This window comes from Dendrobium catenatum, unplaced genomic scaffold (assembly GCF_001605985.2).
Source record: "Dendrobium catenatum unplaced genomic scaffold, ASM160598v2 fragScaff_scaffold_167, whole genome shotgun sequence".
Taxonomy (NCBI): Eukaryota; Viridiplantae; Streptophyta; class Magnoliopsida; order Asparagales; family Orchidaceae; genus Dendrobium; species Dendrobium catenatum.
Window position 1 is genome coordinate 48,914 of NW_021318629.1, and position 12,112 is coordinate 61,025.

General features: G+C 38.3%; 1 protein-coding gene across 1 annotated transcript in view; it reads left to right on the forward strand.

Annotated features, from left to right (window-relative positions):
- LOC110111562 (nuclear pore complex protein NUP155) overlaps positions 1–12,112 on the forward strand; it is a 35,225-nt gene that overhangs the window by 21,548 nt on the left and 1,565 nt on the right. Inside the window, exons 9-12 of the mRNA XM_020843485.2 lie at positions 3,075–3,277; positions 3,384–3,741; positions 10,972–11,190; positions 11,412–11,740. Coding sequence (XP_020699144.1) covers positions 3,075–3,277; positions 3,384–3,741; positions 10,972–11,190; positions 11,412–11,740 — 1,109 coding nt within the window. The remainder of the gene's footprint in view (positions 1–3,074; positions 3,278–3,383; positions 3,742–10,971; positions 11,191–11,411; positions 11,741–12,112) is intronic.

Consider the following 12,112-nt stretch of genomic DNA (forward strand, 5'->3'; position numbering starts at 1 on the left):
ATCAATGATTTTTCTAAATACACTTGGGTGTACCCTCTCGTCCATAAATCCGATGTGTTCAACAAGTTTCTTGAATTTCAAAGAATGGTCGAAAGACAATTTCCATACAAAATTCTTAAATTGCGTACTGGCGGCGGTGGGGCATTATTAATAACAAATTCAAGACCCTTCTTCATCATTGCGGCATTATTCACCAATTCACCTGCCCTTACTCACCATCTCAAAATGGCATGGCGGAACGTAAACACCGTCACTTAATTGAAACAACTCGCTCTCTACTCGCCGAAGCTTCTCTCCCTTAACTCTTATGGGTGGATACCCTCTTGATTGCCGCTCACCTAATCAATCGCCTACCCTCTCACAACACTGTCAATAAATCTCCCCACGAAATTCTTCATCACAATCAAACAACTTATAGCCACCTTCGTGTCTTCAGATGCCTTTGTTACCCTTGGCTAAAACCTTACTACCAAAACAAATTGTCCCCTCTATCGTATCCTTGCGTCTTCATCGGGTATGCCTCCTCCCAAAAGGCTACAAATTTCTCGACCCAAAAACAAATAAAATTTATACATCTCGTCACGTCATTTTCAACGAGGCTATCTTTCCCTACTCCAAACAATCTACTCAAACATCGGAATCACCCTGCAACTTTCTCACAACTCCACCTCTCCTACTTGTGCCCACATCCAAACTTACCCCATCCATTACCAATCTCAACTCCTCTCACGGGCACAGTAAAAAACCACACCTTCAAATCCCATCTACACCCACGATTATCCCTCCTCGCCAAAACAACACTCCCACAACACCCAACTCACATTTCTCCAATGACCAACCCACGACAGCTCAACAGAACCTTTCGGAAATCATTGCACCCGAAGCCATTCACAAATCCTTCCGGCACCCCATGATCACTAGATTTAAAACTGGCTCACTCAAACTTAAACAAATTTTCGATCTTGCTCATGTCCTTCAGCCCACCGAACCAACCACATACAATCAAGCTGCCAAACTTGAACAATGGCGTAAAGCCATGTCCCAAGAATTCCAAGCTCTCCAAGATCAAGGAACCTGGGAGTTAGTTCCCCCCGCACCAAACCAGAACGTCCTGGAATGCAAATGGACCTTCCAAACCAAATTTAATTTTGACGGCTCAATCGCTCGATACAAAGCTCGATTGGTCGCAAAAGGATTCAACCAAGAACACGGCATAGACTACATAGAAACCTTCAGTCCTGCACCAAAAATGCCAACAATTCGTATTCTTATCCTCATCGCTTTACAACACAATTGGCCAATACACCAGCTCGACATTTCAAATGCTTTCCTCCACGAAAAACTCTCAGACACCGTCTACATGCATCAACCCCCAAAATTCCACTACTCTCTTCATTCCACTTACATTTGCAAAGTATATAAAGCTTTGTACGGTCTCAAACAATCACCCTAAGAGTGGCACGCCACTCTTTCAAATCACTTGCAAAGCTTTGGATTTAACATCAGCTCGTTTGATGAGTCTCTTCTCTAATACAAATCCGGAATCGTTCGTATTTATATCCTCATCTATGTGGACGACATTCTCCTAATTGGGAACTCTACCACCGAAATTGACAGACTCTTGTCTAATCTCCACGACAAATTCATGCATGCACAATTTCGATTCCCCATCTCAATTTCTTGGTATCCAAGCAATTCCCACATCTTACGGCATACTACTTCACCAACAATCCTACGCTCAGAACATTATCAAACATGCATGAATGCAAAATTCAAAACCCCTATCCACACCTACACCTTGTAAAACCACCACCACTGACAAATCTAATGAACCATTCGCCAACTCTCAATTATATCTTCACTTAATTGGCTCCCTCTAATACCTAACTCTCACTCGCCCAGACATCTAATTAGCTGTCCATTAGCTATGCCAACACATGCATAACCCTCTCAACATTCACTTCGACGCTCTCAACTGCCTCCTTCGTTACATCCAAGGATCAACCAACACATGTCTACCTCTTCGCAGGGGCAACCTCACTCTCAGTGGCTATACAAATGCGGATTGGGCTAGCTGCAGCCAAGACAGGAAATATATATCCGGTTATTGTAATTTTCTAGGTAACTCTCTTATTTCCTGGCAGATCAAGAAACAAAACACGGTCGCTCGCTCTTCCACAAAGGTCGAATACCGCGCCTTGGCCGCTGAGGCATCCAAAGTTCTATGGCTATGACGTCTTCTCGAAGACTTTCATCTATCTCAGACTACTCCCACAACAATCTATTGCGACAACACCTCAACAATTAGCCCTAGCAAACAATCCTGTGTTTTACGCCCGAACAAAGCATATTGATGTCGACTGTCACTTCATCAGGGACTGCATTCGGGACAAGCATCTCTCGGTCCATCATATATGCACTACAGATCAGCTCGCCGATATATTTACATAGCCACTTCCACACTAGCGCTTCAAAGATCTATCATCCAAACTTATCGCCGATTCCTAGCCATAAGTTTGCGGGGGACTTGTTAACTACAAGGCTGACGTGGCTTCTCCACGTCACAATACCTTCTTTTATTAACGTTAATATGCACTTTCTTGCTGTCTATTTTTTAGCCTTTATCTATATATAGGGCTTTGCTCTCTGTAATCAAATGAATGAAAAGATAGTAAAAGTTTCTTTATGCCTTCTTCCTCAACTCCGTTCCTGCTCCGCATCCTCTCACATTCGTGCCGTGTCTCCACTTCTACAAAGTGGACTCCATCTGTATCTTGGTGGCACTATTTCCTTAAATATTATAACATTTCCAAAGTTCACATCCATATGTTTCTAATATTTTAAGACATGTAGGTAGTCTCTATTACCTGGGAATCTTGGTTGAGAATAGTTGACCACATACCTTGTGCTTTTAGTCCTGTTACCTTTTATTTATTGAAAGATATTATAACAGGAGGACTGAACATAGTTCTGCATGGAAATTTTTTTATATTTATTATGTTCTGAGGTTTTTTTGGAATTTGCATCATTTCTTATTTCAAAATTTAATTTGCTTCCAATTTTTCTTTCTTTAGGTTCAAGCAGTTGCTGCATCAACACCAATTACTACTACAAGAGAACTGGAGACGCCTATTCCTTCTAGTCAAACCAAGTATCTTGATCTTCTTGCAAGATACTATGTTATGAAGCGTCAGCATTTGCTGGCTGCTCATGTTCTCTACAGGTTGGCGGAAAGACAATGTACTGATGCTGCGGATGCTCCTACTTTGGACCAGAGGTTTGCTTGCAATTCCTATCATTTATGCATCCACATTGTTCATTCTTTAGGATAGTTCTGCGAATTCTAGATTTAATGAATATATAGTACATCTTTGATAAACCAGGCGCCAGTATTTGAGCAATGCAGTCCTGCAGGCTAAAAGTGCAATTAGTATTAATGGTTCATTATCATCAACCATGAGTACCATGGATAATGGTCTGTTGGATATGCTTGAGGCCAAACTTGCTGTTCTTCGATTTCAAATGAAAGTAAAGGAGGAGTTGGAGTCAATTGCATTTAAACTAGAAGGGCTTCAGGTTACTAATGAATCACATCCAAATGACCCTTTTCCACGTGGAAATTTGGTTTTTGATGCCAATACAGCAAAGATTGCTAGAGATAAGGCTAAGGAGCTGGAATTGAATCTTAAGAGCATCACCCAGTTATACAATGATTATGCTGTACCTTTTCAACTTTGGGAGGTGAGGACTTTCAATTTTTTAAAATATACTGATTCAGTTTAAGAACACCAGGTCTTTTTTTTTTTGGGTGTGTTTTTTAAAGTATGGGTCATATGGTTTTAATTAGAAGTTTAATAAATTGCACTGTTTGATTCGAGCATCTGCATCTAATTTGTATTGCTTTGATATAGTTTATCTTGTATGTTAGACCTAGATTTACTTATGTTGGGACTTTCTTATTTTTGTGGTTATCTATGCTTATTGTCTGCCTGCATGCTTCTGGCTTTTAAGCTCGTTTCTGCTGCCTTGGTCATTAAAGGAACTTACAGTTCACATTACATGAGCGCGTGGATTCTTGTTTTCAAGAAACTTCCTTGAATATAGTAACTTAACCTTAAACTAAAGTTATTAAACCCTAGACTTAGATCTTAGTAATTTGTTAGTTTGAAATTTCAGTGCCAACTGTTGACACAGATTTGCTTTGTTCTATCCATTTAGATTGTAGCATTCGTTAATTATATATCTGACTGTAATTTTTCTTTATTTCAATTCATCATGTAAAGATTAACTGTCTATGCTTGCACATGCATTCAAATATTAAAGAAACTTCATTTTAAAGCTTTTGGGCATTGTGGATAGCTTGGTATGGGCTAGCTTGGTTGAGCCTGATTCTTTTTCAATCCATGCAAGGATTGTTTCATCTTTTTTGTATGGAGGAGTTTTACGAAGCAGTAGGACGTTCTAGATGAGAAAGCTTGTGGCATGCATCTTAAAAAGGTAAAAAGGTTGAGATGATTTTTACATCTGGAATAGTGATGTAGACAAAGGGGGGGTCAACACTAGTCCAAAATAAATCATATTTTGGCTTCTCTTGAGTCTAGTAGTTTATCATATTTGAGCTGAACTTTTAGTTCATTTATGAGCTGGACTTTAGTTCATTTATTGAACCAAGGGTTAGCTCATTATGAGCTAACATTTTAGTTCATTTATTATCTTTTATTAAATATTCTTTTATGCTTTTTATGTTTGTATTAATATTTTTCTCTTGGAATTCCAAACCGGCCTTTGGAATTCCAAGATTTCTTTTTCCCATGGTGGCTCCTTGAATTCCACCATGGCTTTATTTGCTTTTGCCCCTTGGAATCCGGCCGGCTGCTGGTTTTCCGCGCCTGGGCTCCTTTCCCGAGGCCGTGGCCCCTTGGTTTCGCTCGGCCTCCTTGGCTCCCGCGGCTACCACTTCGGTTCTTGGGTTGGGATGTGTTTTTTCGTGCAAAGTAATTATGTGTTAATGTTATGGTGTTTAGAATTCCTATGGAATTAATGTTTGTGTCTCTTGGTCTTCCCCTTTCATACCTATATATATGGGGGGTATTGTAATGTTTTAAGAAGTTATGTGATATGTGATTTTTGGAAAAAATCTGTTAACCTGCGGGTTGCTTGGAAATCCTGCGGGCTCTTTCCAACCTTTCTTCTCGGGCTTCTAACCTCTTTCGTCTCTCCGCAAGTGCCGCTCCACCTGTATCCCTCTTCTCTAAGTGCAACAACTTTAGGGTGTCGCCTCCTTGGCTCCCGCGGCTACCACTTCGGTTCTTGGGTTGGGATGTGTTTTTTCGTGCAAAGTAATTATGTGTTAATGTTATGGTGTTTAGAATTCCTATGGAATTAATGTTTTTCTCTTGGTCTTCCCCTTTCATACCTATATATATGGGGCGTATTGTAATGTTTTAAGAAGTTATGTGATATGTGATTTTTGGAAAAAATCTGTAAACCTGCGGGCTGCTTGGAAATCCTGCGGGCTCTTTCCACCCTTCTTTCTCATCCCCTCCGGAAATCCTGCGGGCTCTTTCCAACCTTTTTTCTCGGGCTTCTTACCTCTTTCGTCTCTCCGCAAGTGCCGCTCCACCTGTATCCCTCTTCTCTAAGTGCAGCAACTTTAGGGTGTTTGTCGTGTTGTTTGCTAGCCGTCTTGCAAGAGTTTTTGTAATTTTATTTTATTTTCTTTTATTTAAGTTATATCTTCTTTGTAAGGTATTTTGTGTCTTCTATTTTATAGGAAGAGTCTCGTTTCTTTTTTGTGATAAAAAAATATAGGCTCCCCTATATCTCCCCTATATTTTTTGATTACATCAAATAGAGAAAAGAAAAGTAAAATGACTAATGTGAAAGCGATAAGAGAAGGTGTAGGACATATTCCGTGATATTACAAAAGTTTGGCTTAGCTAGATCAATGATAAATGTGACAAAGAGCGTGAAAGATACAATGATGGAAACGCTCTAAAAAAAGGGTAGGCAAAATGTTAGTAGTTGCACTAAAATAACTGTGCAAATTATAATTTACACGTTATATAGCTCTCTGTTGGAATTGATGGAGGAGAATTCATAAAACCATTCTCAAATCATGGGGATAAAACTAATGATGATGAGGGTAATTAAATATACTTGATTTGTCTAAAATGAAGCCTTACAAATGAACAACATTGATGAAATGATAATGATGCTGTCATTAGGGGCAAAATTCTTTTGAAAGCGACCAATTTGACTAAATCCAAGCTTTGTAAGCTGTGACTTACTAGCATGCTCCATCTCTATTATCAATTTGGCTGGGATTAGGCAGGAGTTTGCTGAATGCTTTTCCAATTTAACCCTTACTGGACATAAACTGTTTTGCACACTTATCAGTTCTGTTGCACTTTAATTCATTAGAACAGGCACCTTATCAGTATGGATTGAAAATTTTTTACATATATGTATGGACGTTCACTGCAATATTCTTCTCATGCAATGTTGGAAAAGATGGTTAAGTTTCTGCTCTTCCAAAAATCTAATGATTGTGCTTCATGGGGAGTGCATGGAGTAAGCTCTTTAGAAATGTTGTTTAGGGAGTTAGAGTTTAGGGGCAGTTTGGGATAAGTTTTTATTTTTGTTTTTTTAAAAAATATGTTTGGTTTGTGTTTTTAGCCGTTTTTGTTTTTTGATTTTTGGTTTTGAAAACAAATCAAGTTGTTTTTTTTTTAACTCAAAATAACTTTTAGCTATTCTTTAGGTGTTTTTCATTTTTAAAGTGAAAACCACCCTCTTATGTCTGTCTATTGGTCATCGCCACCACAAGCAGCCATCATCTTCTTATGCAATATTCAATTGAAATAAAAACAATGCTTATTTAGAATGTGAAACATATTTTTATTTTTTATTAAAACATATTTAGATGATTTGGTCACATAAAACGGCGGCCTTCCAATGACCCGGTTAGGAGAGTAGAGGTATTAGATTTGACTTATGTTAAGAAAGGTAGAGACAGACCTAAAAAGACTTGGTTAGAAAATATTATGAATGACCTTTCTTTATTAGATTTAAACAAGAATTTGACCTTTAATAGGACACAATGGAGAAAAAAGAGTCATGTAGCCGACCCCACGTAGTGGGATAAATGCTTGATGTTGTTGTTGTATTAAAACATAAAAAAAACAAAATAAAATATATAAACGGAAAACAAAAAACAAAATGGCCCCTTAGTTTTATTTTTTGGAGTGAAAAGCTTGGCAAAAACTTCTCATGATAGAGTAGAGGAATTAGAAATATATGAAATAAGATTAAAAATCACCAATTTCTTGGAAAAAAAAAACTATCAAATGCTACCATATAGTAGTTTAGAAGATCTATTTGATTGTGGAATCTCCTCCATAGTGAATTCTGAAAAGTGAAAATACTTTTCTTTGTCACATTGTTAATAAAAAATCGAGAATGTTGGTTTTAATTGGAAAGCTTGAAAACATTAATTGTAGGAAATCATGGCCCTAAATGGTTTTTTGTTTGTGCTAACTGTTCCAATTACGATGTTGATTATGTGGATTGATGGTGTCAGTGATGTGATGCATGAATTGAGTTACACATGATTTAAGAAAAGAAAATTAATTAAAGCCTAACCATTCATAATTTCATGCTTCAAATTCCAATCGGTTACGAGAGCTTGTAGAGTTCATCTTTGCTTAGGCAAAAGAATTACAATAAAAGAAGGTAGCCGGACGATTTAATCTAATACAAGAAAAATAATAACGTTAAAAACTAGTAACTTGAATCCCACAAGTAATAAAGAATTGTTCACACCTTGAGACCTTTTCTCTCTTTCCTACGAAGACTAGGTTGAGCGGCGGAAGATCGTCCAAGCTAGTAGTGAGGTTGCCACGAGGAGGGAGGAGCCAAGGAACGTCGCCGTAGAGAAGGATCTCGGAGGTGGAGGTGGCACGGTAGATCGACCTTTGATGATCCACGTGTAGACGGAGAAGTGGTCGTCGATGGAATTTACTAGTGTCGGTAGAATCCGATCCAAATATTCTTCGACGGTGTCGTCGAAATCAAAGTCGACGTCGAAGAATGGGGATCTAAGGATGTTGACTCTTCCTCGGTTATCGTATTCAAACCCAAAGATCCATTCGGGTTCCTCCATGCATCCTTGAAGGGAGGATGAAAGGTTGCCGCGCAGAATTCTTCAAATGGGAGAGGGGAGGCCGACGGGTTGGTAAGGGAGAGGGAGGCCGGCGGTAGGTTTAGGGTGGGCAAGGTTGTGAAGTGGTAGAAATCTAAAATTGATTTCAGATTAAGGAATTTGGGAGGGAAAATTTGAGAGTTAATTTTGAAATCCCCAAATTAAGGGGAGGATTAAAACTTTCTCAATGAGGAGGCTTGATGGGGGGCCGGCGGCTTGATTAGGGGAGGGTTTGAAATTAAAACTGAAATAAATTTCAGTTTTAAGTAAAACCGGAGGGAAAATTTTGAAATTAGGAATTAAATTTCAAAATTGTATTTGGGATTAATTATGCAATCAAGAGGGGCCAATGATGGGGGGCGGCGACATCAAGGAGAGGGGAGGAGAATTAGGGATGAGGTGCCGGATTCCAAATTGGGAGGGTGACTAGGAATTTGCTATTTCATGAATCCAATTTCATGAATATGAAATTGATTTCAAACATTCAAATCTTTCCTAAAATGGCTCGTCCAAATTTGGAAACTTTTGAAATTTGAAAATCAAATTTCAATCGAGAGAGTGAGGGAAGGATGTGGTGGTGGGAGGCTGGATGTGAGGGGAAGCCGGCGGCATCATGGTCGGCCGGTGGGGCTAGGTTGGCCGACGGGTGGGGGAAGCCCAAGGGGTTCGGCGGCCAATGCTAGGGAAACAGTGTGAGAGCTTCGAGTGGGTAAGAGGAGGTAAATAAAAAGAAATTAGAGAACTCACTAAGAGATCTCAAGTTTGAAGAACTCACCAAGAGATCCTCATGCACTCACAGAGAGAACAAAGCAAGAAAATTTTTCTTTTCATTCATCAAAAATATCAATCCCTCATACAAGATACAAGAGTCCTTTAAATAGGCTCCACATGACAATAAAATATAAAAGTCTAAAATGCCCTCTGGGCTACAAAAGCAAACTAATACCCTCATGGGTAAAATGGGGAAAACTGGAAAAGAAAATGCATAATACATAAAATGCTAGTGCAAATAAAATCAGTAGTAGAGGCTTTCCATCATGGCCGTCGATCTCCGATGTCGTCTCTGGTAGACTTGCCGAAACCTCCTGTCGATGACCTCATCAGTCAGAATGTCGTTGTAATTGCTTGACACAATCTTTTCAGTCACAGAGTTCGTGGGCATCTTTTGGGACTTTTTTTTGTGTTTTTTATCGACATCAAGTCTGATAGATTTCTCTTGGATTGTTGTTAGCGCACCAATCATCTGAGGATCCTCTCCACAACATAGTAATCATCTTGGTAGTCATCTTTGTAGCTTTCAAGACTTCTCGATTTGTCCTCCAAGGGCCTTTCCAAGTCACTGAAATTCTGATGAGCAAAGAGATTTCAATATTTTTGTGCTTAGGAGGGAGATATTGATTGCATGTATCATAACACCCATGACTTTAAATATGCAAATATTTTTCCACTCTAGGAATTAAGCTGCCACCTTTTCTACCTTTCTGGAAAGAAAAATGTTATAATAGTATATATCTTTTTGATGACTCAATTAGGATTCCATAAGAAACAATAGTAAAGAGGGATCGGACTAAGCTCCGAGTTAATAAGTGCAATCTTGTTCCTCTTCAAAAGAAAGATGGCTTTCTAAGAAAGCAATTTCATTTGAGTTTTTTTAGCTGGTGGATTTCAGAAAGCACCAGGAGTGATGGCCAAAGAGGGACACCCAACTATTGAAAATACATATCTTGAATTATCTACAAATTTGTTTAAAGTGGCCATTGGTGGCTTGACTTCAATTTTCTGTAAAATTATGCTGTTAAAGGCTTGTGGATTTGAGAGTTCTATTTCATTTCTGGCTGCTTTAATCATTTCTTGCATAAGTAATCAACTTTATTGATGGGGACATCAGATCAGCGTGCTGCTCAAATGAAACCATATTCATAGCATTTAAGTTAGTCCTGCATCATTTATATTGGTTAGTAAAGCTAATTCATCCGCTCACATGGTGATGGATAGTTATTCAAATAATGCTCTATTAGAGGCAATATTACTTCAGCAAGTAATATATTAATTCTGCTTTATATGCGGCTTTGTAAAGAAATCTAGTGATGAGTGAATGTTGAGGCTTGGTTCAACATTAGCTATTTTCCAGCAAGATTCAATATATTATGATAGTTGATAGCAACAGGTGCTGCTATGGCCTTTTCATGCAATGATTGCAACTCATCAAGTTATGTAGGGCTAGCTATTAGTTCAAGGCATTGAGAAAGTGTAATGATGGAGATCTAACATTATTATTTTTCCTTTCTGACTTGGTTTGAACTAATTGCATTTATTCTCAACATGTTGAGCTTTATTAAATTGCAAGCCTTTTGCGGTTCGTTCTTTTGAATTGTTTAGGTAATTGTTTTGTCTGTCTGTGTAAGCTAGTTGGTGGAGAGGCTGTAGATCTGACCTTCTAACTTATTTTTGAAGTTACTTTTGTTTCTAGCCTAAATTGTTTTTTTTTTCATGCCTCCTGGTTTTCTTGACATGCACAAATGCTCTCTTTGGCTAAGTAGCAGCAGCTATGATAGACGTGTATTTCTCTGTAGTTGCTAGTACATGTTACTAAGTCGCCATCACCATTTTCTGTATTTGAAAATTTTTGGTCAATTTCGCTTATTTCTCTCAATTTGTGTTCTAATGACAGAATGAAATACCTTATTAGTATTTTTTTATCATCTTTTATTATGTTCTTTGCAGCCTTTTCATTTGCTTCAACTAATTTAAGTAACTTTTTTTTCTAGATATGCTTGGAAATGCTCAACTTTGCAAACTATTCTGGAGATGCGGACAGTAAAATTGTTAGAGAAACATGGGCTAGACTCGTTGATCAGGCCCTTTCAAGAGGTGGCATTGCTGAAGCTTGTGCAGTATTGAAGAGGGTGGGATCAAATCTTTATCCTGTAGATGGATCCTTCATACCCTTGGACGCATTATGCCTTCATCTCGAGAAGGCTGCCCTGGTAAAACTTACCTTGATATCCATTTCACAACTCTCATTTTTCCTTCATATTCATTTTCTTAGTTTTTTTTTCTGCAAGACAAACCGGCTAATGGTTTATTTCTTCCTTAGCTTATGATTATTGTTCATTATTGAAGTATAATAGAGTTCATATGTTAGCTAACGTTTGAAAGTCTATTGGTCCTTGATCTAGGTGCCACACCTAAACTGAACATTTTGCAGGAACGTTTATCTTCTGGCATTGAAGTAGTTGGAGATGAAGAAATAGCAAGAGGTCTTCTTGCAGCCTGTCGGGGCAGACCTGAAGCTATTTTGTCTGTTTATGATCAGTTATTATCAAATGGAGCTATTGTACCTTCACAAAATCTGAGGCTGCGTCTTCTGAGATCAGTCCTTGTGGTTCTTCGTGAGTGGGTTATGTTGGTTCTTGCTAATAAGCTAGGCACTACAACAACTGGAGCTTCCTATATGTTTGGCGGAGCTTCAGCATTAGAGCAGACATCAATATTACAAAAAGGAATCCGGGATAAAATTGCTAGCGCTACAAACAGGTTTGTACCTTAGTCCTATCTCTGCTTGAATATTATTTCCAGTTTTTTTTTTTTAATTATTCAACGAAAATCATTATAAATGTTTATAAATTATTGTGTGCCATCCTAGTTTGAAATATATTCCAAATATGTTTGAGCCTTATATTTTTCCACCAACAATCACAATGGGATGGCACCCATCCCAATGCTACTATTGAGCAGGGATATATTGGAGGTATGGGCTTTCTCTGTAGCCTGAGTATGATAAGCGATTCATTATTCCTTATAAATTTGATGTAGGTAGACTTGAAAAATTATGATGTAATTGTGCGGAGTTATGCTATATAAAGTAATTCGTAGCTTGCCCATATGTTTTCACACACGTAGTCATTA